Source organism: Dasypus novemcinctus, chromosome 7, assembly GCF_030445035.2.
Source record: "Dasypus novemcinctus isolate mDasNov1 chromosome 7, mDasNov1.1.hap2, whole genome shotgun sequence".
NCBI classification, from domain to species: Eukaryota; Metazoa; Chordata; class Mammalia; order Cingulata; family Dasypodidae; genus Dasypus; species Dasypus novemcinctus.
In genome coordinates, this window is record NC_080679.1 from 41,713,503 (window position 1) to 41,738,275 (window position 24,773).

Genomic DNA, 24,773 nt, shown 5'->3' on the forward strand with positions numbered 1-24,773 from the left:
CTATGTATATACCCAGAAGAACAGAAAGCAGTGACACAAGAAGACATCTGTACATCAGTGTTCACAGACACATTACGCATAATCACTAAAAGATGAAAACAACCCAGGCGTCCATCAACCAATGAGTAGATAAACAAATTGTAGTATATACACACAATGGAATATTATTCAGCTGTAAGAAGAAATGAAGCCATTAAGTATATGATACATGGATGAACCTGGAGGACATTATGTTGAGTGAAGTAATATAAACACAAAAGGACAAACATTGTATGATTTTGCTGTATTAACTAAATATTATGAACAAACTCATGGAGTTAACCAGAATATAGGTCACCAGAAAACAGGATGCGGTTAGAGAATGAAAAACTGAGGGTTAATTAGGGCAGAATTTGTTAAAAGATTGTTTTAAATCTTTGGAAATGAATAGAAATAGTGAAAGTTATCATACTGTTTGTAACCAGCCATGCTAATATATGGGGTTTGATAGTGGTTGAAAGGGAAATTCTAAGGTCTTTTCTATCACTAGAAGGAAAGCTAAACAATGAAACATGGTACTATATAGCAAAGTGAACCCTCATATGAAAAATGAGTTTGGCTAATATTGCCTATGTAAGACTTCTGAAACAGAATAAATGTACATTAATGTTATAAGATGCTACTATCAGGGTGATATGTGGGCAAACATACAACCAAAGCAAAGTATGTTGTGTTAGTAATCTATTAATCATCTTTCATCAATGGTAAAAAAAAAAAAGGGAAATATGCTAAGTGAAAGAAACTGGATAAATGGTACTCTTTTGTTTGACTCCATCTATACAAAATATAAATAAAAACAAATTAAAGAAACAGAAATAGAATGGCAATTATGTATGATAGGGGAAGGATAGAGAGATTAAGAGGTGCCTACTAAGGTATAGAGATTTTTTGGTTTGCTTTAATTTTTTATTATTTTTTTTGAAGTAATGAAAACCTCCGAAAATGATGAATGCACAACTCTGTGATTATACCAAATATCATTGATTATACACTTTGAATGGATTATATGCTTTCTGAATACATTTCGATAAAGTTGATTTAAAAACAAATAAACAAACATATAAATACACAAAGTAATTGCTGGGAAGCGGACTTGGCCCAGTAGACAGGGAGTCCATCTACCACATGGAAGGTCCGCGGTTCAAACCCCAGGCCTCCTTGACCCATGTGGAGTTGGCCCATGCGCAGTGCTGATGCACGCAAGGAGTGCTGTGCCACGCATGGGTGTCCCCGCATAGGGGAACCCCACGCACAAGGAGTGCACCCTGTAAGGAGAGCCGCCCAGCGCAAAAGAAAATTCAGCCTGCCCAGGAATGGCGCCACACACATGGAGAACTGACACACAAGACGATACAACAAAAAAGAAACACAGATTCCCGTGCTGCTGACAACAGAGGCGGACAAAGAAGAACACACAGCAAATGGACAGAGAGAGCAGACAATGGGGGGGTTAGGGGAGGAAGGGGAGAGAAATAAATTAAAAATAAATAAATAAATCTTAAAAAAAATAATTGCTTAAATTTAAAAAATCACTAATTATAGTTGCGCCCAACTTTCTAGCACAAAATAAGAAAATTTCCATACTCAGAATCTTAAAATTTCTCCTTCAGAGGCAAAGTCTGCATCATTCAACTATTTAATGTGATGAAAGAAAAACTTTAAATTCGACCCTATACTTACCTTACCATGATTCTTCTGAAAGTGAATGACTTCCTGATCATCTTCAAATGAGCTACCCATTACCATCTGTGTAACAGACTTCATAGCAAAACCAAGCATATGCTGGCAGAGGGGAACATGCTGGGTCTCTGGATAGGAGAGCCATTTATCTAATAATTCTTCAGAAAGCTGAAAAAGAACAGAGAACCACAATGATTTAACATCTCCTCTTGCTAAATCTTAGAAAAACTCAGCAAACATATTGGTGTCACAGACTACTCAGCTCAACTCTGTGACCAAAAGAAGCATTCAGGTCTTTATTTGATCTTTAGGCTGCCTCTGGCTCCACCTGTAATTGCATTCTCATTGGTTCAGGTTCAGCTTCTGTGAAAGGCGTGATGTTCAAAATAAAACAAAACCACAATTACAAAAATAAAAATATAAGTTAAAACTCCAAGTGCTCAAAAAACCTTAAACCTAATAGAAACTAAGAGACCAAAATCTTAGCATCTAACTAAAAATAGTGAAGGTTAACCACAGAGTCCAGGGATATAGCAAAGAATCAACAAATATTTGGTGAATACATGAAGGAAACATAGTACATATGTAAAACTCCTAGACATGTTTCAGTGAATGAAACTTTAGAGTTTGTCATTGTTTGATTCATCAAGTATTTATCAATAAGAGCAGAGTACAGCAAAGAGATAACAAGCTTTGGATTCAGAAAAACCTTGGTTTTACTTCCATAACCTTCCCAGATTCAGGTGCCTTATTAGTTAAAAGGGATTAGAGAGGGAAATGGATGGAGCTCAGCAGTACAGCACTTGGTTTCCATGTAAGAGGTCTTGGGTTTAATTCCCCGTGCCTCCTAAAAAAAGCGGGGGGGAGGGATTACAGCTCCTACTTTACATGGTTGCTACAAGAGGGACAATTATACTCACCTCACATAAAAGTGGTAAGGATTTTATTATGGAGGAAACTCAAATTCAAGCTCCATTCCCATATTAACTCCATGAACTTTTTGTCACCGTACAGAGATTTAAAATTAAATTTTATGAGATACTACATTCAAAATGAAAAGATTTATTATCACATAGGTTTATACCTAAAGTATACAGAATATGAACTTCCTTTTTTTAGAAACATAAGTAATATTAATAATATTCTAAAGTACCAAGATTAATAAATTGAACAAGTTAAAATACTTTAAAAGAACTTTTTGAGATTTGGGTAAAGTATGGAGAAAACAGGAAAATGACTGAAACAGAAAAGAATCACATATTTGGAAAATTACTTTCACAATACCAACAAAACAGTTTTACTACTTTAAAAAGTTAGAATTCTATAATTATTATTTAAGCCACATAGCTTCTTTTATACTAAAAAGATTTTGGAAACAAGCCATTTAGTAAGGGAGGCTCTTTCCAGGTAAAAATAGAAGAGCCAATAAAAATTTGACATATGTAATAACAGAAGTTCCAAATAACATTGGGGGCAAGAGCTTTCTTGTGAAAATAAAATAACACATATCACTAGCTATAAACCTGTAAGAGTTCCTTCTCCTAAACATCAAAGTTTACTGCAGAAAACATATTTCTCTTAATAAGTGTGGGACTTTTGCCTCAGCTCTCTCAGCTCCATGCACAGAAAGTTTAAGTGTTCATTCACTTGAAATGCCTAACTTCACGAGCTGCTTCATCATGCTGTCTACCCCTGGCCACCCAGTCCTCAAAGGCCTTTGTAAAATCATCAGCACAAACAACAGGGGACAAAGCTACATCCTCTTACCATTCACAGCCTTACTCTTTTTTTTAACAATTTATTTAAATACATGATTCATACATGAACAGACATAAATATTAAGTAAATTGTGAACCATTTGTTTGAATACATTCCAACTACCACATGTTAACGCTGACCAAGATAAGGACAGGGAGGTGGGATGGGAAGGGGAACTGATTCTACAATGATAAAAATACTATTAAAAGTATTTATTGCTTATATTACTGTTCTAATCACTTTACATGTATCAACTCATTCAATTGTTGTTATCTCCCATTTTACAAATAATGAAATGTGGCACAGAAATAAAATAACATTCCCAAGGCTACATAACTAGTAAACAGTACAGTCCTATTCAAACCCAGGCAGTCCAGTGAAAAGCCCAAGCTCTCAATCACTATGTCTCCCTCAACGTACATAAGTAAGGTTATGAAGATACATCTTTACCGTAACCAACTATGCTCAAGTTGAGTGAGAAGGAAATTAAATGGACTTCAAAAATTGAAGGAGTTCAAGGGTCAGGATGTCAACCAAGAGTAAATTTAGGAGTGAGAGGGGTAAAAAGTTTGTGATTAGAGGAGAAGCTCAAAGTTTGAGATTCAGTATGGTATTATTGTTTCAGGGATTTAAAAGGAATGCTTTCAATTAGCATCACTAAAATATTTGTGTTTGTTAAGATAAATCTTAAGTGCTCAATATTTAGTGAATACTGATTGGGTCATTTTCAGGTCGTTGTATTTTTTTCCTCTTTCTCAAAATGGCTGTCCTTCCTCAACTTCAGAGAATAAGCTGTTTCTGACAGAGACTAGTAACTCTTTCAACAATTATGACTAGAAATTTCCTTAAATTTAATTCTGCCTTACTAGTAATATATTTTACAACAATATATGTAAAGTCACTGAACATTAGATCATTTACTTTATGAAATTTGACTTTTTAGAAAGGAAGTTTTGTTTTTTTTAAAAAGAAAGCAGTTGAGGAGAAATAGTGAACAATGCAATAACAAGTGAAAATAAATCCCACCCCCTAAAATCAACCCCAGCATATTAATCAATTTCAGAATAATGAAGGACATCAAATGCAGACTTATAAAAAGCCTATGAATAAAAGTTTTGTTTCTAAGAGAAAATTCAATGAATATTAGTTTTGTTTTCAATAATTCACTGAATTACTATTAATTTTTTAAAGATTTATTTATTTCTCTCCCCTTCCCCCGTTGTCTGCTGTGTCCATTTGCTGTGTGTTCTTCTGTGTCCACTAGCATTCTTGTCATGTGGCACTTGGAAACTTGTTGTTGCGTCATCTTGCTGCGTCAGCTCTCCGCGTGTGCAGCACCACTCCTGGATGGGCTGTTTTTTTCGCACGGGGTGGCTCTCCTTGCAGGGCACACTCCTTGCGTGTGGCAGCACTGTGCATGGGCCAGCTCACAACATGGGTCAGGAGGCCCTGGGTATTGAACCCTGGGCCCTCCATATGGTAGGGGGATGTTCTATCAGTTGAGCCACAACCGCTTCCCTAATTCAATGAATTATTAAGCTTTGTTCCTAATGAAAACTGAATGAATAATCAGACTATCACTGATAGTTGAGTAGCTTCATTATTTTTAAACTGTACGGTAACACATGTAATATACTATACTGTAAAAGATAAATGAAAAGATAGAAAGTAATATAAACCACTTTAAGTTCAACCCAGAAGAGGTAACTACAGAAAACATTTTTGTATATAGCTTTCCAGATATTTATATATGTGTGCATGTATTGACATGTACACGTGCTTGTGTGTGTGTGTGTACATATAGAGATATATTTTAGAAAATATAGTACTACTATATACCACACTGTTGGTATGCTGGTCTTATCATCTATGACTTAAAAATCCCTGAACTTATATCTAATTTGCACGTGTCTTCCTAGATGTGAAATTGCTGGGTTAAAAAGTCATTTTTTAAGCATTTGTTATATATTGCCAGACTGCCTAGAAGGTAACATGTATCAATTTACACTTATCAACGATGAATCAAAGTGCCAATTCCATACAGCTCTGACAGCACTAGGTGTGACAGTCTGAATTCAGTGAATCCCAAAAGGGAAAGACTATGTTTTTTGAACTAATCCATTCTTGTGGGTGTGAGACCCTCTTGATTGGATTATATCAGTCAGGCTTGACGCAGATTCAGTCTCCGCCCTCTTGCTGGGTCTAATATAAATGGAAACACAAAAAGAGAGACACACAGGAAGTGGATGTGGCTTAACTGATAGAGCGTCCGCCTACCATATGGGACGTCCAGGGTTCAGCACCCAGGGCCTCCTGACCTGTTTGGTGAGCTGGCCCACGCACAGTACTGCCGCGCATAAGGAGTGCCATGTCATGCAGGGGTGGCCCCCCACTTAGGGGTGCTCCACGTGCAAGGAGAGCCGCCCCATGCGAAAAAATTCAACCTGCCCAGGAGTGGCGCCACACAGAGAGCTGATGCAGCAAGATGACACAACAAAAAGAGACACAGATTCCCAGAGCCATCTGACAAGAATGCAAGCAGACACAGAAGAACACACAGAGAATAGACACAGGAAGTAAACAACAGGGGGTGGGGTGGAGGGGAAGGGGAGTGAAATAAATAAAAATAAATCTTTAAAAAAAAAAGGGAGAGACACATATAGGAAAAGGGGGCTCTGCCATTTTTGATCCTGCCATGTGAGAGAGGACTTGAGGATCACTAACAGCCAAAGCTTAAGCACAGAAAGAGGCTCCTGAGGGGATAGGCCCATCAAGCAGCCCAAGACTAAGGAGCTAAGCTCTGCTATATGCCAGACTGCTACATGGCAGGACACCAGGATCTACAATAGCTGACTTTGGTTAGAAAGCATCTCTGATGGCACCTTTATTTGGACATTTCATGGCCTTGGAACTGTAAGGTTCTACCCCAAATAAAATTCTCATTATTAAAAGCTAGCCCATTCCTGGTACTTTGCATCAGCAACTGTGTGGCAAACTAAGATACTAGGTATTGGGAAGTATTGGCTCAACTGACAGGGCATCAGCCTACCATATGGGAGGTCCAGGGTTCAAACCCTGTGCAGTGCTGCCACGGACAAGGAGAGCTGTGTAAAGCAGGGGTGTCCCCTGTATAGGGGAGCCCCACACACAGAGTATGCCCTACATGGAGCCACTATGTGCAATAAAAGCACAGCCTGCTCAGGAGTGGAGCTGCACACACAGAGCTGACACAGCAAGACGATGCAATAAAGAGACAGATTCCCAGTGCTGCTGAGAATGCCAGCGGACAAAGAACACACAGTGAATGGACACAGAGAAAAGACAACGGGGAATGAGAGAAGGGGAGAGAAATAAATAAAAAATAAAACTTTAATACCAACAACAAAAAATACTAGGTATTATCATTTTAAAAAAACCTTGGTCAAACAGGTAAGAAAAGATATAATTATAAATATATCACCAATGCTTTAATTGGCTTATTCTTTTGTTAATTATTGATAGGGTTTTGCATGTTCATATATTTAAAGGCCAGTAACATGTCTTCTCCAATGCACGGCATGTTCACTTCTTTAGCTATTTCTCTATTAGGGTTTGTATCTTTACTTATTAACATATAAGAGCTTTTTTACATACCTAGTTTTTAAATTAAATCCAAGGTGTATCTTTCCTCAGTTCTAAAATGAGTGAAAGATAGTCAAACCTACTTTATTACTAGTTTCCTGGTGACCATTTCCCCTATGAGATCATACACATGAAAACAAACAAGAAGCCTAAATGACTTCCCAAATACAAGAGATTTCTGTTGAAACAATGCTGCTTCACACAACAGAGATTTTAAATGTGATTGTCTCTCAGATCACGGCTGGTTATGCAACTAACTGCTTAAATCTTTCACCCTGTGCTGGTGAAGTCTTTTAGCCAAGACCACTGAAATTTTGTTGTCAGTGCTATCACATGAATCACATTGTTGATTTGTGATTTGTTCATAGCTTGCTTAGTCCATTTGCTTTGCACAATTCTCTACAAAACACTGCAACTATGATTCACACAGCATTTTTCTGTACTTTAGGCACACATATTTAGTACATCTGCTATCAGCTTATGTGAATCCGTTTTAGTTTGTGAAGCTCAACTAGTTTATATGGGATGGGAATCCTAACAATATATTCATAAGCTTCATTTAATAGTTCTGTTCAATATTACATATTGACTTACCACTGGTAGAAATGTTCACATCTATGAAAAATGCTTTCCATTTCCAAAAGCTTTCTTTTAAGAATATCTCTTCCAATTTTGTCTTGTGTGATAAATTTACATTTACATGAAAAGATAGAACTATAGAGTGCCTGAATAATAGGAATACATCTATGCTGGAATATTCTATTACCATCTATATTTATGTGATATATAAATCATATAACTAAACAAATTGTGTATATACATATATAAATTGTAAAGACCCAATAGATATATGCTATTACTCTTATCATACATCTTAAACAAGAATACAATATAACCTACAGACTTCTTCAGAATGTTCACATTAAATACCATGCTAATTTCCACTAACATAAAATTATGTAATAGAAAAATAAGGCTTAAGATAAAATTCTACCTAGAGGCAGCCTTACAATTCAATAGGTAAGATTTTGGAATACAGATCAGTTGTGCAGAAAGAATAGCAACTTCCTTTTTGAAAAAAAATTTTAGGCATATCAGGTTAAAATATCTTTCTAACAGAGAAAGACTGTCATTAATTATTATGAAATTATTCCAATTTTAGAGACACAAGTGATTTGCAATTTCACTTTGTATTAGAATGTTACTTTAACCGCAATACAAAAAAACAAAAATCAAAATCTTAAGTCAAGCAAAACTGCCTCCTGGCAAAGCAGAATCAAGCTACAGAGAGGTAATACACCCTTGTGGTTAAGGGTATGTCCTGGAGCCAGTCTGACTAGGTTCAAATCCTACTTCTGCTACTTACTAGCTGTGTGATCTTAACAAACTACTTAACCACTCTATGCTCTAGTTTCTTCATTTGTAAAAAAGAGAAGTAACAACACCTACCTATAAAGTTCTTCTGAGAATTAAATGAGTTCACAGAAATGAAGCTACCGAGACTGATGATCCCAATTTTGGATTAGCCATAAATTCTAAATCCATGAACATTTGTTTAATCAGAAGTTAGCCCCAACGTGACAGGAAAACATGGAATTGAAGCACAGAAAAGTCAGATTCACAGAATCAAAGCCAAGGTTTATACACAGACTTGGAACAGAAATGGTCAGAGCAGGAAGGAGCTAGAATTCACAGGATGAGGCTGAGAAGGATAGGGAAGAATCAGAACACAGAATATAGAACTCAGATCTGGACCAAAAACAGGCCAAAAGGATTACTTTATCAATATTTAGCATACAATTTATTTTGAGTCAGTAACTCTGGTAAATGGTGTTATACCAGGTCCTAAAGAAAGCATATGTAGGGAACAGAGGAGTTTTCTGACAGCAGTACTCCTCAGCCATGTTCTTGCTGATCAGTCATTGGTTGGAATTCCTGATTAATGCCAAAGCTAAGTACCAGATTTGAGCGATGCATTGACAATATAAACTTGAAGCAAATTTCTCACATATAGATCTAATCTATGAACAAAAGCTTAAAAATATTATAAGAAACTTGTAAAAATTGGGAAACAGAATTTTTTTTAAAAAAATGATTGAAAGCCTAGAAAATAGAACCTTTGATAAAAAGATTAATGAAATTATTAGAATTCTTAGTTTGAAGCAAAGAAGAGTGAATATTAAAGGTTATTAACAATATAAACATTATAAGGGAGAAAAGTGTTTCTGTCACTGAAAGCAAAGCAAAGAGAAATGGGGAAAATTCTATGGAGATATACATTACATACATTTCTTATGAACAAATGTTAGGTATTTAAACAGAATAGAAAGGAAGATTCTGACTGCTGAATGACAGAAAGAAGCAACATAACTACTTTCAGGGAGGAGAAAGAGAGGTGACAGACACAGCGCTGGCAGGCCAAGCAGGCAGGCAGAGAGATTCAGAGATAGCACAGCCAATGAAGAACATGATAGGAAAAGCCAAAGAAAGGTAAAAATAGGAATGAAAACAGTGAGTGGGTGGGAATTTGGCTGAACAAGTCTCCTAACAGTCCTGTCCACTTCAGCTCTCAGTCACCAACAGGAACTGGAAAGGAGAGTGATTAATCAGCAGACAATCATGGTCGAAGATTTTCTTAGTCTCTTCTTTTAGAAGCGAAACTGTGCAGAGGAGCTAGTGTATTAATGAATGCTTCTGGTAAACATCAAGGTAGTCTCAAGTCCTAATTTGAAATGTGAATTTAAAAATAGAACTCTGATAAGTAGAGAACAGCATTAAACATTTACCAAACATAATTTTTAAAAAATGGATACTATAGATAGGATAAGAGTAAGAGAGTAAGCAGATATGGCTCAACCAGGTGGGCAGCTGCCTACCACTGGGAGGTCCTGGTGCCTCTTAAAAGAAGACGAGCAGATGCCACAAGCCAGCTGATGCCACAGCCCATGGGGAGCGGATGTGGCTCAGGCCATTGGACACTAGCCTCTCACATGGGAGGTCCCAAGTTCGGTTCCCAGTGCCTCCTGGAGAAGGCGAGCAAAACACTGAGCAGACAAGAGAACCATATGTCAGAAAGTCCCAAGAGTACCTATAACGTGCAGTCAGAACAATTAAAGGAGGAATGAACAACTTACAGAAGAAAGGAAGGAAAGGAACTAAAACTAACCAAGGTGGCTATTACGTGGTAAACACCATGTTAGGCCCTTTAAAAATCCTGTCCTCATTAGTATGATGTCTGAATCTGCTTTAAAATAATCCAGAGTGGATAGGGGAGGTGAGTAGGGGCACAGATTAAACAAGATTGACTCTAAATTGATAACTGTTAAAGCTGGGTGATGAGGATATGGAAAGTCATTATATTATTCTCTCTACTTTTAAATTTTTTCATGATTTTAAATTACTTAATCTATATAACGTGAGAGTAGATAGGGTACGTCTGTACATTTATGAGTGAATGTGGGTTAATCTCTACAGAATAGAAAAAACTTAAATGTAATTGCCCAAATGAAACAGATGTACAGCCCCACAACTGTAAAAACCCTTCATGAAAGAGGGAATGCATTAGCAGTTTCAGAGGAGCAGGAAAAATGTAAGCAAGGAGAAATGTTAACAGAATGGGAGAATATATAAAAAGCAGCAAAAAAACAGCAAGTAAAGCTGATTCCCAAGCAAAGGAAAGGTATTTCTTTAGTACTTACTATATTCTAAGATTTGCTGTTAGGTGTTTTACATCATTATCTCATATAATCCTCAGGGAAAATTTGTAATGTGGGTGTGGTATCTTCAATTTGTATTTTATTTTATAAGGAAATAAAAGCTCAGAAAGGTAAAGTAAAACACAATCATGCAAATACTAAATAATAGAAACCAAGACTAAAAGGCTCTTCTACCTAATGCCAAAGTCTTTCTACTATATAATGCTGTTTCTGAAGGAGCCTCATCAATCATATAAAATAAACCTGTGAAATAGTTTCATTTGAAGTACACAAATTAGGGAAAGGGGAAGGAAAACACAATCTGAGAGACAGGTAAGAAAATCAACTTAATTTTTATATTAGTATATCCAGGTTGATATGGCAGTTTAGAGAGTGTACACAGGGGAAGAGTACTTAACAAACTGGAGGCTAGAGAAGGAGTTAGCTGGGCAAGGGGAGAAAAATGCTTTGGTGGAGGATATAGGAAGAACAGACCCATAGAGGTGAGAGTAGAGTCAGTGGATTGAGGAACTTGTTGGTATTTATTCACTGATTTAATAAATATTTATTGAACACCTGTTCTACACCAAAAGCAGAGTATACAAAGGTAGTCACAATACAACAGTCCCTAACTCCATGGGGCATACAGTTTAGTGAAGAAGACAGTCACTATTCAAAGAACCACCCAGCCAATATGTAATTATGAACTGGGAAAAGTGCTATGAAGGAAAAACATCTTATGATTACATCTAAAAAGGGGACCTAATGTAATATGTGGGCATTTTAGGGATACTGGATTTGTCCTGCATGACACAGAAGTGACAGATACATGTCATTGTATATTTTGTCATCACTTACAAAATTGTGCGGGACAAAGTGTAAACTATAATGTAGGCTGCAGTCCATGGTGAGCAGCAATGCTTCAATATGTATTCATCAATTGGAACAAATGTACCACACTAATGAATGTTGTTAATGTGGGAAAGTGTGGGAGGGGGAGGGAGTGGGGCACATGGGAATCCCTTATATTTTTTATATAATATTTATGTAATAGCTTCTTTTAAATAAAATTTAAAAATTTATAAAAATTAAATTAAATTAAAATTGAAAAATAAATAAAAAGGGGACCTAACTAGGATGGTAGAGTGATCAGAGATGGCTTTCCTGGGGAAGTGATGTTGAAACTAAGAACTGTAGGATGAATAGGCATAAACTAGCTATGGGGATGTTAGGTAGAGGGAATAACATATACAGAGTTTCTGATATAGGAGGAAAATAGATATATATGAAGAATTCAAAGAAAGCCACTGGGACTGGAGGATAAGCTCCAATGAGAATGTGGAAAACGGATACATACATTTATTTACTGGGTTTGTCTCTTGAGCTACCTATTTTATTCCATCAATTTGTCTAATCCTATAATACAAGATTCTTTAAATTATTCTAGCTTTATAATTCACAGTTATATCTGATGATATGAGTATTCCCCTCATTAATATTCTTTTTCAGAGTTTTCCTGGCTGTTCATGTACATATACTCTTCCAGATGTACGTATACTCTTCCATGCACAAAAGCAGGCAGGCTAAATCACACATGATAGTAAAGATCTCATTAAAGATTTTGGAGTTTGACACAGAGCAAAGGGCTAAAGTTTTTAATCAAGGGAGTAATAAAGTACGATAGCATTTTAAAAATATCCATTCTTGGGGTTCTCCACAGACACCAAAGGGTCTGTGCATAGAATTCAGAAGTCTGTGAACCTTGGATGGGAAAAAAAATCTTTTTCACTAACCTCTAAATGAGATGTAGCTTTTCTTCAATTGTAAATATAGGCCTTTTGACTTTGTAACCAATACAAATCTCAAATACTTTCACACTATATTACAGTTATTGAAAAAATTTCAAAATAATGTTTTTGCCCTTCACAACAAAAATCAGCACTTTAAAATCATGGAAGTTTTTGGTAGTATTGCTAGATCTTGTTATTTAATGCATTAGTAAAGAAGCACATATATTAAAACATCACAAATTTGGTTTTTTAAAAAAGCATTTTGATAATTCTATTAGTCTCCTTTGGTTTCCTTGTATTTCTATGTATTTATTTTCTGCATTTAAGAATGTTATTCTCAGGAGTCCATAGGCTTCACCAATCTGCTAAAGGATCCATGGCATAAAAAAAACTTTAAGAATCCCTGGAAAACACATGCAGGAAGAGGAGTAGAGAGAAGAAAGAAAAACAAGCAATCCAGGTTAAGATAACATAAGCTTACACCAGGATGGCAGTGATGGTACAGAGAAGTAGGCAGATTCAAAAGACATTTAGGAAGTAAAATTAACATCACAAAGCCATTTTTGTGATTTCCAAAAAAAATTTTAATATTATAAAAATGTTTACAATATAGTGGAAATCGAAAATGCAGTCTAAAAAAAAAAAGCAGTCTAAACCATGCATGTAGTATGAGGCTGATTACATTAAAATTTTATTAGGCACAAAAAAGACGGGAACGACAGAGTATTTAAAAATGTTAAATGTAGTTATCTCTGGGTAATGGACAGTATTAAAAATGTTTATTTTTGTTCTTTGTACTTCTCTTAATTTTTTCCCATATTTTGTGTAACTATCAGAAAAAGTAAGCATAGTTTTAAAGTTATTTTTTGGAAAAATCTTGAATGATATCAGAAAATGTTTTATTATGTGATAATGTGGAAAAGCACATAATATTGTGATTACAGTATGATCTCAACTATATATGTAGATATATATAGATACATGTTTAGTAAAAGTATGGGAGGTCTCTTTATACTGTTTTAGATTTTCCATGTTTTCTACAGCAACCATATATTACTATAATAAATTGCATTACTTTTAAAGGGCAGAAATTGCTAGCTCAGCTTTCAACAGAAGAAAGAATTCCTTAAGATTTAAAATGAGAACAAAAGATTGATAAACATAATTAAAATGGAAAAGTTTATCTTGTATATATTTTACCACAGTAATAACTTTTAAAATTGAAAAAGAACACAGGGGAAATGGATGTGGCTCAACCAACTGGGCTTCTGTCTACCATATAGGAGGTCCAGGATTCAATGCCCAGGGCCTCCTGGTGAGGGTAAGCTGGCCCACATGGGAACGCAGCCCCACACACTAGTGCCGCCCCATGCAGGAGTGCCAGCCGATGCGGAGAGCTGGCACAGCAAGATGACACAACAAGAGACACAGAGGAGAGAAAATAAGATGTAGCAGAACAGGGAGATGAGGTGGTGCAAGAGAGTAATCAGCTCTCTCCCACTCTGGAAAGTCCTAGGATCAGTTCCTGGAGCCGCCTAATGAGACTATAAGCAGACAAAGTAGAACACACAGCAAATAGACACAGAGAGCAGTCAACAGGGGGAGTGGGGCGGGGGAGGAGAAAAATAAGTAAAAAAAAATCTTTAAAAAAAAAACAGGATATAGTGAGATGGATATAGTTTGTTGGCAGGAGAAGAGGAAACTCAGGGAGTTCACATATAATGGACTCCATAGTCTCAGCAAAGCAGAAGGCAAGGACATCAATAGCAAGCAAAGGGATAAGACTGGCAACACTAGAATAGGGCTGAAGGTTTGAAACAATCCTATAAGATGTACAGATTTATCAGGTAGCACACAGAGCTCAGCTAATGAACTTTAGGAAAAGAGGCTATCTGCTGTGGATTAGTTTTGTTGTTCTCAAACCTTATAAATCATTTGCGAGAACTTCTTAAAAATACCACATCCCCTTTCCCAGAGATTCTAATTCAGAAAGTCTGAGTAAGAGGTCCAAGAATATGCATTTTTAACAAGAAGATTTATTTCAGGCGAGCTTCAAAAACATTTTGGAAAACATTCTTTATGGCCTGGTAAAGAAGGACAAATCATCTGGCAGGGAAAATTTCTTCGGGTTTTCTCCACTCCTATCATTCCAAATTATACAGCTGGTCCGGATATAAAGATTTTTTTTCCTTCATTTTTTTGTGTATATATGTTTTATTTTTGTTTGTTTTGTTTTCTTGTTGTTTTTTTAAAAAATTTCAGGAAAATGAAAATGAGCTTAGAGAGACAGGTAAGAAGAGAGTATTAACCTATGAACAAAAGACAAAGGATATACAAATAGTAAAAAAATAAAAATAAATACTACTATTTGAATTGTTGAACTCCTGGCCAAACTACTTACCACCTTACCTTTAACAGGAGAGCAAAATTACTCTGCAGAGAATTAGTCACACCATTTTCACACAACTTTTTCCTCATGCAGTTTTCACTTGCATCGCCACCACCAGAATATCTTAATAATGACTTTAGCATAGTTTCAAAAGGGTCCACTGAAACAGATAAATTGAACATTTCTAAATGAACAATGAAAACTATCACTCAAAAAAACTCTACAGCAAGAAAACAAAGAGATCAAGAGAGGTAGGAGATTGTACTAAAAATATGGCAATTTTTTTTCACAACTCCTTTAAATTATCTTTCCTGAAAGTTAACAATTCAAGAGGCTATGGAAATTGGCAAGAATACAACATCCTAACTTGGAATTCCATCATAAGCTATTAATACTTGAATGAAATTTTCTACCTACATGACTATATCTTTTATTTTTTTAATATTTTTATTTTTAAAGAAACTTTAGATTACATAAATGTTACATAAAAAAATATAGTGGATTCTATACCTTTCATTTAAAAGGAAAACAAAGCTGATTCCACTGACTCTGAAGCAAAATGATATCTGTGATCTTCAAGTACTACTGTTAAAATTATTAACTGAGTTTAAAAATTTCTTTTAACTGTTTCTTTAATGATTAAATTGTTTTCATACCCTCAAAAATGATTCATGTTCATTGTAAATACCTCAAACATATAGGAAAACACAAAAAAAGTAAAATTCATCCTGAATCTCATCCCACATAGATGTCTCATCACACATACATGTTAGAGACTTGTTTACAGCTGTAACATTTGTTAACAGAGAAAGAAAAAGAAAAAAAATCTGTCAGATTTCTCTGAGAACCACATTCTAATCTTTCAGGGTGCTTCTCTCGGCTCATCAGCTCAATAATTTGAATGTTTACCTGCCACCTGTCCCCCTCAACCCTAGACTTGAAACCCGTAAGAACACAGACCACGTCCAGTTTTGCTCATTATTATATTCCCTGACAAAGCCATCTTTCCATACTATGGAAAAGCTTAGTGGTTAAGAGTACAAACTCTGGGGCCAGACTCCCTGGCTTTAAGTCCCAGCTCCATCACTAAGTAGTTGTGACCTCGGGCAAATTATTTAAACTCTGTACCTCAGTCTCCTTTTATGTAAAATGGGGATAATCATAATTCCTAGTTCAGAAGGTTATTTGAGGAATGAGTTAATATTTGTAAAGGCCTTAGAATAGTGCTGACATAATTACTATTCAAATATTTAATAAAGAAAACAAATTTACATCATCATACTAAGATCTGAAATTATTGCTTTATTTAGCTTCAAACTTTTATTAAAAATAATGCTAATATGAAACTTTTCTCATGTGATTAAGCTATTACTGCTGAGTCAAAAGATAACTGCCAAACTTCTCTCCAGAAAGTATGTTCGACATTTACACTCCACGCTCCCCATTTCCACATTTCCTAAAAACGCAATAACAAATTTTTGCCAGTATTTTTTCATCTCTTCTAGTCAGGTAAAATGACCATTTTTTCCTTCAATTTATGGATAGATACAAAAAAATCCCAATGCAAATTCCGCAAGATTTTTTGGGAACCTGAAAACATAGTTTCAGCCTACATCTAGAAGAACAAATATACATGAACAACCAGGTAATCTTTAAAAAAAAGATATTCGTGAGTGGGATACTTGTACAATCAGATATTGCAGGGTTATTATAAAGCCAGAGCAATTTAAAGACTCTCATATTACAGTAGGACTAGAGAGAAAGATGAATAGAATACGTAATCCAGGAGAAAAAACAAGTATAAATGGTAAAGGTAGCATTTTATGACAAAGGGGAAAGGTCATAAATTGTTTGGGGAAAACTTGTTAGCTATTTAGAAAAAATAATAAATCTCAATCCCTGCCTTACTCTTTACACTAAAATAAACCCCTACTTATTAAAAATGAAGTAATAAAAGCAAATATGGTTAAATACTTAAAAATTTGAGGGTATAGATAAACACTTAGGATTTGGGAGCCATAAAGCATAAGACAGGTAAATCTGTCTACATAAAATGAATTTCCAGTACATTAAAAAAATACCGTGAAAAAAGATGAAAGAGGATGAGAAAATGTCAGCTACATATGCCCTAGAAATAGTTGCTGCCCTTAATGTGTAGTAATTATTATATTTCAGTAAAATAAGGTACTATGCAAAAGTCTAAATGAGGGAATTAATATTAAGATTTAAGCACAATACCTAGCACAAAGTATAAAACATTCAATAAATGCTATTCCTTTCCAAGAACAATATATAGCCCTTCTTTTACTAGACATTTATTCTTAAGAGATAACATTCAGCTAATTAGAATAAAAATTAAACTTACATGTCTTATTGGGGTTGATATGCTGCTTCAGTACATCGACAGTGCCCAAACTAACCACAAGGCACCTGCCAAACCAGAAAGAAACCACAGAACCATATCTCTCATGCAAATTAACCAGGAACTCATGCAAACTCCCACTGTTTACAATATCTGGAAGATTACCATCTCTGAGGGAAAGAAAGTAACAAAGTTATTAATTCAACTTGGAAAAATCAGAAAAACAGTAGATGACTCTAAATTAACTATGTAAATAGTGAAACCAAAGGTACATGAAATTTATAACCCTGGACCTAAGGTGAGTCACTTGTAGGCAGCATATTGATGGCTTGTATTTTTTATCCATTCTCTCAGCCTATACCTTTTGACTGGGGTGTTTAACCCATTTGCATTCAATATTACTGCAAATGCATTCTTTACTTCTACCATTTTATTCTCTGGCTTTCACATGTCATATCTTATATATTTGTCTTCTTTCTATTCTTTTGGCTATCCTTCCTGATAGCCTTGCCTTCTATACTCTTCTCCAAGCCTCTTTCCTGTATTTTTCTTTTGGGCTGTAGGCACCCTTTAATATTTACTGCAAAGGTGGATTCTTTTTTGTGAACTCTCTTAGTTTCTGGTTTTTTGTAAATACATTAAACTCATCTTCATATTTGAAGGACAGTTTTGCTGGTTAAAGAATCCTCAGCTGGCAATTTTTCTTTCAGTAGCCTAATTACATCATAGCCCTGTCTCCTCACTTCCATGGTTTCTGATAAGAAATGCACACTAAGTCTTACTGGGGGTCCCTTGCGTGTGATGATTTCCTTCTTCCTTGCTGCTCTCAGAATTTTCTCTTCATCTTTGATATTTCGCATTCTAAGTAGTATCTGACTTGGAGTAGGTCTATTCAGATTTATTCTGATTGGGGTGCACTATGCTTCTTGGAAAGGTAAATTCATGTCTTTCATGAGAGGTGAGAAATTTTTTCAGGCATTATTTCCTTAAATACACTTTCTCTCACTTCCCTTCTCTTCTTATTCTGGAACTCGCATGAAGCAAACGTCGTTGCATTTTGTTACCATTCAACTCCTTAAACCTCTGCTCAATTTTTTCCATTCTTTTTATTCTGTTCTCTCTTCAATTTCAGCTGTTCTGTGTTCTGTATCACTTATTCTTTCTATCATTAAGTCTGCTATTGTATGCCTTTAAAGTGTTTTTTATCTCACCTTTTGTGACGTTTATTCCCATAATCTGTGATTTTTTATTCGTTTTCAATTTCTTCTTTGTGCTCACCCAGTGTCTTCTTTTTTTTTTTAAAGATTTATTTATTTATTTATTTAATTCCCCTCCCCCGGTTGTCTGTTTTCTGTGTCTTTTTGCTGCGTCTTGTTTCTTTGTTGGCTTCTGTTGTCGTCAGCGGCACGGGAAGTGTGGGCGGCGCCATTCCTCGGCAGGCTGCTCCCTCCTTTGCGCTGGGCGGCTCTCCTTATGGGTGCACTCCTTGCGCGTGGGGCTCCCCTACGCGGGGGACACCCCTGTGTAGCACGGCACTCCTTGCGCGCATCAGCACTGCGCATGGGCCAGCTCCACACGGGTCAAGGAGGCCCGGGGCTTGAACCGCGGACCTCCCATGTGGTAGACGGACGCCCTAACCACTGGGCCAAAGTCCGTTTCCCACCCAGTGTCTTCTTGATGTCCTTTTCTCTTTAGCCATACTGACTTTCATCTCATTCCTTTGATATTGGAGATGTGTAAGAACCTCATTGATTAGTTGTCTCAAATTCCACCTCTCATCTGGGGCTTTGATATATTCTTTTGCTTGGGCCATTTCTTCCATTTTCTTAGTATGGCTTGTAATTTTTTGATGATGTCTAGGCATCTGATTAGGATGGTGAGTTTACTTTGAGTTTCTCTCTCTGGTGTAGAGATTTAGTGGCAGAAGGCTGTGTGTTACTGCCACTCTTTGATTCTTGGATTTTAGTAATAAACAAGTCCTTAGACCTTCCCTTTAAACAACCTTAGCATTATAATAGTATTGCTAGTAACAAACATGTTATACTTTCACCTTTTCTATTCATTTCCAAAGACTAATATACATGCTTTTTACCAATTCTGTACAAATTACCCCTCAGCTGTCCATTCTCTACCCTCATTCTATTTTGTGGTGTCCCATTCAAGTTATTAACCCTATGAGATTACATAATATATTTACTTCAACCATGCTGTCATGCTTTACAACTTCATTTCTTCTTACAGCTGCATATTTCATCATGTATATATACAATTTATTTATCCATTTATCAGCTGATGGACACCTGGGTTGTTTCCATCTTTTGGCAATTGTGAATAATGCCGCTATGAACATTGGTGTGCAGATATCTGTTCATGTCACTGCCCTCAGTTCTTCTTTATATATACCCACTAGTGGTATTGAAGAGTCACCTGGCAAATCTATGTTCGACTTGTTTAGGAACTGCCAAACAGTCCTCCACAGTTGCTGTACCATTCTACATTCTCACCAACAGTGAGTAAGTGTTCCTATCTCTCCATACCTCCATACCCTCCCCAACACTTGTAGTTCTCGGTCTTTTTAATAGTGGGAATTTTTTTTATTTGTTTCTCCCCACCCCCCCCACCCACCATTTGGCACTCACTGGTACTCTCTGTTCATCTTTTTAGGAGACGTCTGGAACTAAACCCAGGACTTCCCATGTGGGAGGGAGGCACCAAATCACTTGAGGCATCTCTGCTCCCTGCTGACTCTGTTCCTCATTGTTTCCTCACTTGCCTCTTCATTGCATCATCTCTCTGCATCATCTTGTTGGGTCATTACCTTGCTCATCTTCTTTAGGAAGCACCAGAAACCAAACCCAGGATATCCATGTGGTAAGCGGGCACCTAACTACTTGAGCCACATCCACTTACCAATAGTGGGAATTCTAATTCAGATGAAATGACTCATTGTAGTTTTGATTTGCAACTCCCTAATTGCTAGTGATGTTGAACATTTTTACATGTTTTTTTGCTATTTGTATTTCTTCGTTGGACAAATGCCTATTTAAGTATTTTGCCCATCTTTTAATAGGGTCGTTGGCTTTTTATTGTTGAGTTCTAGCATTTCCCTTATATATCATGGATATTAAACCCTTATTAGATATGTGATTTCCAAAATTTTTTCACATTGTGTCAGTTACCTTTTCACCCTTTGACAAATTCCTTTTAAGTGCAAAAGTGTTGAATTTTGAGGAATCCCATTTATCTACTTTTTCTTTTGTTGCTCGTGCTTTGGATGCAAGATCTAAAGATTTACCACCTTCGACAAGGTCTTTTTTTTTTAGTTTTTTTAAAAATTTCTCTCCCCTTTCCCTTCCACCCCCATTGTCTGCTCTCTGTGTCCATTCGCTGTGTGCTCTTCTGTGTCCACTTGTATTCTTGTCAGTGGCACCAGGAACGTGTGTCTCTTTTTTGCTGCGTCAGCTCTACCTGTGTGTGGCGCCACTCCTAGGCAGGCTGTGCTTTTTTTTTGCATGGGATGGCTCTCCATTCGGGGGGGGGCATTCCTTGCATTGCATTTCCCCACACGGGGACACCCCTGGCAGGGCACTCCTTGCACGCATCAGCACTGTGCATGGGCCAGCTTACCACATGGGTCAGGAGGCCCTGGGTTTGAACCCTTGGACCTCCCATATAGTAGGCAGATGCTCTATCAGTTGAGCCAAGTCTGCTTCCCTCTTTCTTTTTAAAATAGGCATTCAGGGCTATAAATGTCCCTCTCAGCACTGCCTTCAATGTTTCCCATAAGTTTTGATAATTGTGTTTTCATTCATCTCAATATGTTCACTAATTTCACTTAAAATTTCTTCTTTGACCCATTATTTAGGAGTATGTTATTCAGCCTCCACACATTTGTGACTTTACATTTTTCTCATCTATTACTGGTTTCCAGTTTCATTCCATTATAATCTGAGAAGGTGCTTTGTGTAATTTCAATCTTTCTCTAATTATTGAGACCTGCATTGTGACCTAACATGGTCTATCCTGGAGTGAGACCAACTGGCACTGGGAAAGAATGTATAATCTGCTGATTTTGGCTGCAAAGTTCTATATATTGTGTTAGGTATAGCTTGTTTATCATATTGTACAAGTTATCTGTTTCCTTGTTACTCTTCTATCTAGATTGACGTGAGCGGTGTGTTAAAATATCCAGTTATTGTAGAGATGTCTATTTCTCCCTTCAGTTTTGCCAGTTTGCCTCATGTATTTTGGGGCACCCTGGTTAGGTGCACAGATATTTATGATTGCTATTTCTTCCTGGTGGATTGTCCATTTTATTACTACATAATGCCCTTCTGTATCTCTTGTAACTTTTTTGCCCTTAAAATCTATTTTGCCCATTATTAGTTTAGTTACCCCAGCTCTTGATTACTATTTGCAGGAAGTATCTTTTTCCAACCTTTCACTTTCAGCCAGTTTGTTTCCATTAGTCTAAGGTGAATTCTTGAATGCAGCATATGTTTGGATCGTGTTTCTTTTATCCATTCTATTAGCCTCTATCTTTTTTTTTTTTTTTTTTAAGATTTTTATTTATTTATTTATTTAATTCCCCCCCTCCCCTGGTTGTCTGTTCTTGGTGTCTATTTGCTGCGTCTTGTTTCTTTGTCCGCTTCTGTTGTCGTCAGCGGCACGGGAAGTGTGGGCGGCGCCATTCCTGGGCAGGCTGCTCTTTCTTTTCACGCTGGGCGGCTTTCCTCACGGGCGCACTCCTTGCGCGTGGGGCTCCCGCACGCGGGGGACACCCTTGCGTGGCACGGCACTCCTTGCGCGCATCAGCACTGCGCATGGCCAGCTCCACACGGGTCAAGGAGGTCCGGGGTTTGAACCGCGGACCTCCCATATGGTAGACGGACGCCCTAACCACTGGGCCAAAGTCCGTTTCCCATAGCCTCTATCTTTTGATTGGAGAATGTGATACACTCACATTCAGTGATATCACTGTAAATGCATTATTTACTTCCATTTTATTCTCTGGTTTTCATATGTCATATATCATAGTTTTGTCTATCCTTTAACTCTTTTTGGTTATCCTTTCTGCTATTCTTTCTTCTATACTCTCTTCCAGGTCTCTCTCATGTCTTTTTATTTCAGGTTCTAAGGCTTCCTTTAGTATTACCTGCAAAGGTGGATTCTTTTTTCGCAAACTCTTACTTTCTGTTTGTTGTGAATATTTTATACTCAATTTCATATTTGAAGAAGGACAATTTTGCTGGATAAAGAATTCTCAGCTGGCAGTTTTTCTCTTTCAGTATTCTAATTGTTTCATACCACTGTCCTCTTGCCTCCATGGTTTCTGCGCTAAGAAATCTGTGCTAAGTCTTATTGGGTGTCCCAGTAATGGGTGTGATGGTTTGCTTTTCCCTTGCTGCTCTGAGAATTTTCTCTTTATTTTTGACATTTCATTTTTTGAGTAGTGTGTGTCTTAGAGATGGCCAATTCAGATTTATTCTGAATAGGGTACCCTGCACTTCTTGGACATGTAAATTCATGTTTTTCATGAGTTGGGAAATTTTCAGGCATTATTTCCTCAAATATTCTTTCTGCCACTTTTCCCTTCTCTTTTCATTCTGTACCTTCTACATGTATGTTGTTGTATTTCATGTTATCATTCAACTCCCTAAGCCCCTGCTCAATTTTTTCCATTCTTTTTTTCTGTTCTCTCTTTAATTTCAGCTGTTCAATCTTCTGTATCACTTATTCTTTCTTCTATCATTTCAAATCTGCTGTGTATTGCTCTAGTGTGTTCTTTTGTTGTTGTTGTTGTTTTAGGTACTGGAACTGAACCCAGGACCCTTATATAGGAAACCAGTGCTCAACCACTGGGCCACATTGGCTTTCCTGGTAGGCCTTTCCCTGAATTGGTTTTTTTTTGCTTGTTGTTGCTTTTTTTTTTTACAGCAGGTACCAGGAACTGAACTCAGGACCTCCCATGTGGGAGGCAAGCACTCAACTGTGCAAACCACATCTGATCCTTCTAATGTGTTTTTTTTTTAAGATTTTTTATTTATTTCTCTCCCCTTCCCCCCTGCTATTGTCTGCTCTCTGTGTCCATTCGCTGTGTGTGTTCTTCTGTGTCCGTTTGGATTCTTGTCAGTTGCACCGGGAATCTGTCTCTTTTGGTTGTGTCATTCTGCTGCATCAACTCTCCATGTGTGCAGCACCACTCCTGGGTGGGCTGCGCTTTTTTTCACAGGGGCGGCTCTCCTTACAGGGCACACTCCTTGCATGAGGCTCCCCATGTGGGAGATACCCCTACGTGGCACGGCACTCCTTGCATGCATCAGTACTGCACTGCGTGTGGGCCAGTTCACCACATGGGTCAGGAGGCCCTGGGTTTGAACCCTGGACCTCCCATGTGGTAGCCAGACACTCTATCAGTTAAGCCAAATCCACCTCCCTCTAGTGTGTTTTTTATCTCACCTATTTTGTCTTTTATTCCCATGAGCTCACTTTATTTTCTATTCAGGTTTTCAAATTCTTCTTTGTGTTTCTTGATGTCCTTAGTATCTCTTTATCCATACTACCCTTCAACTCATTGATTTGATTTTGGAAACTTGTGTGTATCTCGTTGATCAGTTGTCTCAAATCCTGTCTCTTTTTCTGGACTTTTGACATATTCCTTTGCTTGGGCAATTTCTTCCATTTTCTTAATATGGCTTGTAATTTTTGCTGATGTCTAAGCATCTGATTAGAATGGTGAGTTTACTCAGAGGCTTTAGTTTATTCATGGGGATTTAGTGGCGGGAGGCTGTGTGTTACTGCTATTTTTTGATTCTTGGTTCAACTTATTCTGCGTCTTTAGGACTATTCCTGTTAGTTGCTTAAATCTTCATCCTGGACCCACTACCAAAGGCCTTGGGAATGGAGGGTGAAAAGACCTGAAAAAGCCTCTCTTACTTATTTACTTTTAATTTCCTCACATGCACTTCCTTGGTTTGCCAGAAAAAGGTGCTCTTTGGCAGCTCTCAGTTTAAAGCCTGGTCAGAGTGTGTTTGCTGCAGCAGGGATCAGATCAATGTGATTGAGGATCCGGTCTCAAGGCTAACAGCCTTGTAATTCAAACTGGCTCTTTTCCAACCTTTGTCAGCAGCCACCTCCCTTTCCCTGGGTAGGAAATAATTCCACTCCTCTCTGCATCATCAACAACCAGTCCCAGTTAGCAGAGAGGGAGACTGAGAGGGTTGGATCTCTCTAGTCCTGTGCCAGTTCCCAAGGAAAACAATGGTATTCTTTTCCTGGACTGGAAAGCTAATTGGACACAGCAGACTGAATTTGTGGGTCAAAAACTGAGTTAGCCTGAGGCTGTGTTCCTCTCTCTCTCCTTTCCTTGGGAGGTGGATCTCTGGGGCCCCCTTTCTCGGTAGCCACTGGTCCCAAGACCAGAGAATTCAATAGTGTTA

General features: G+C 37.2%; 1 protein-coding gene across 1 annotated transcript in view; it reads right to left on the reverse strand.

The window, feature by feature from the left end:
- Window positions 1–24,773, reverse strand: part of CYP20A1 (cytochrome P450 family 20 subfamily A member 1) — a 108,103-nt gene that overhangs the window by 74,896 nt on the left and 8,434 nt on the right. Inside the window, exons 3-5 of the mRNA XM_004453601.5 lie at window positions 17,338–17,504; window positions 14,993–15,132; window positions 1,720–1,887 (exon numbers count right to left, since the gene is read on the reverse strand). Of these exons, the coding sequence (XP_004453658.1) occupies window positions 1,720–1,887; window positions 14,993–15,132; window positions 17,338–17,504 (475 nt within the window). The remainder of the gene's footprint in view (window positions 1–1,719; window positions 1,888–14,992; window positions 15,133–17,337; window positions 17,505–24,773) is intronic.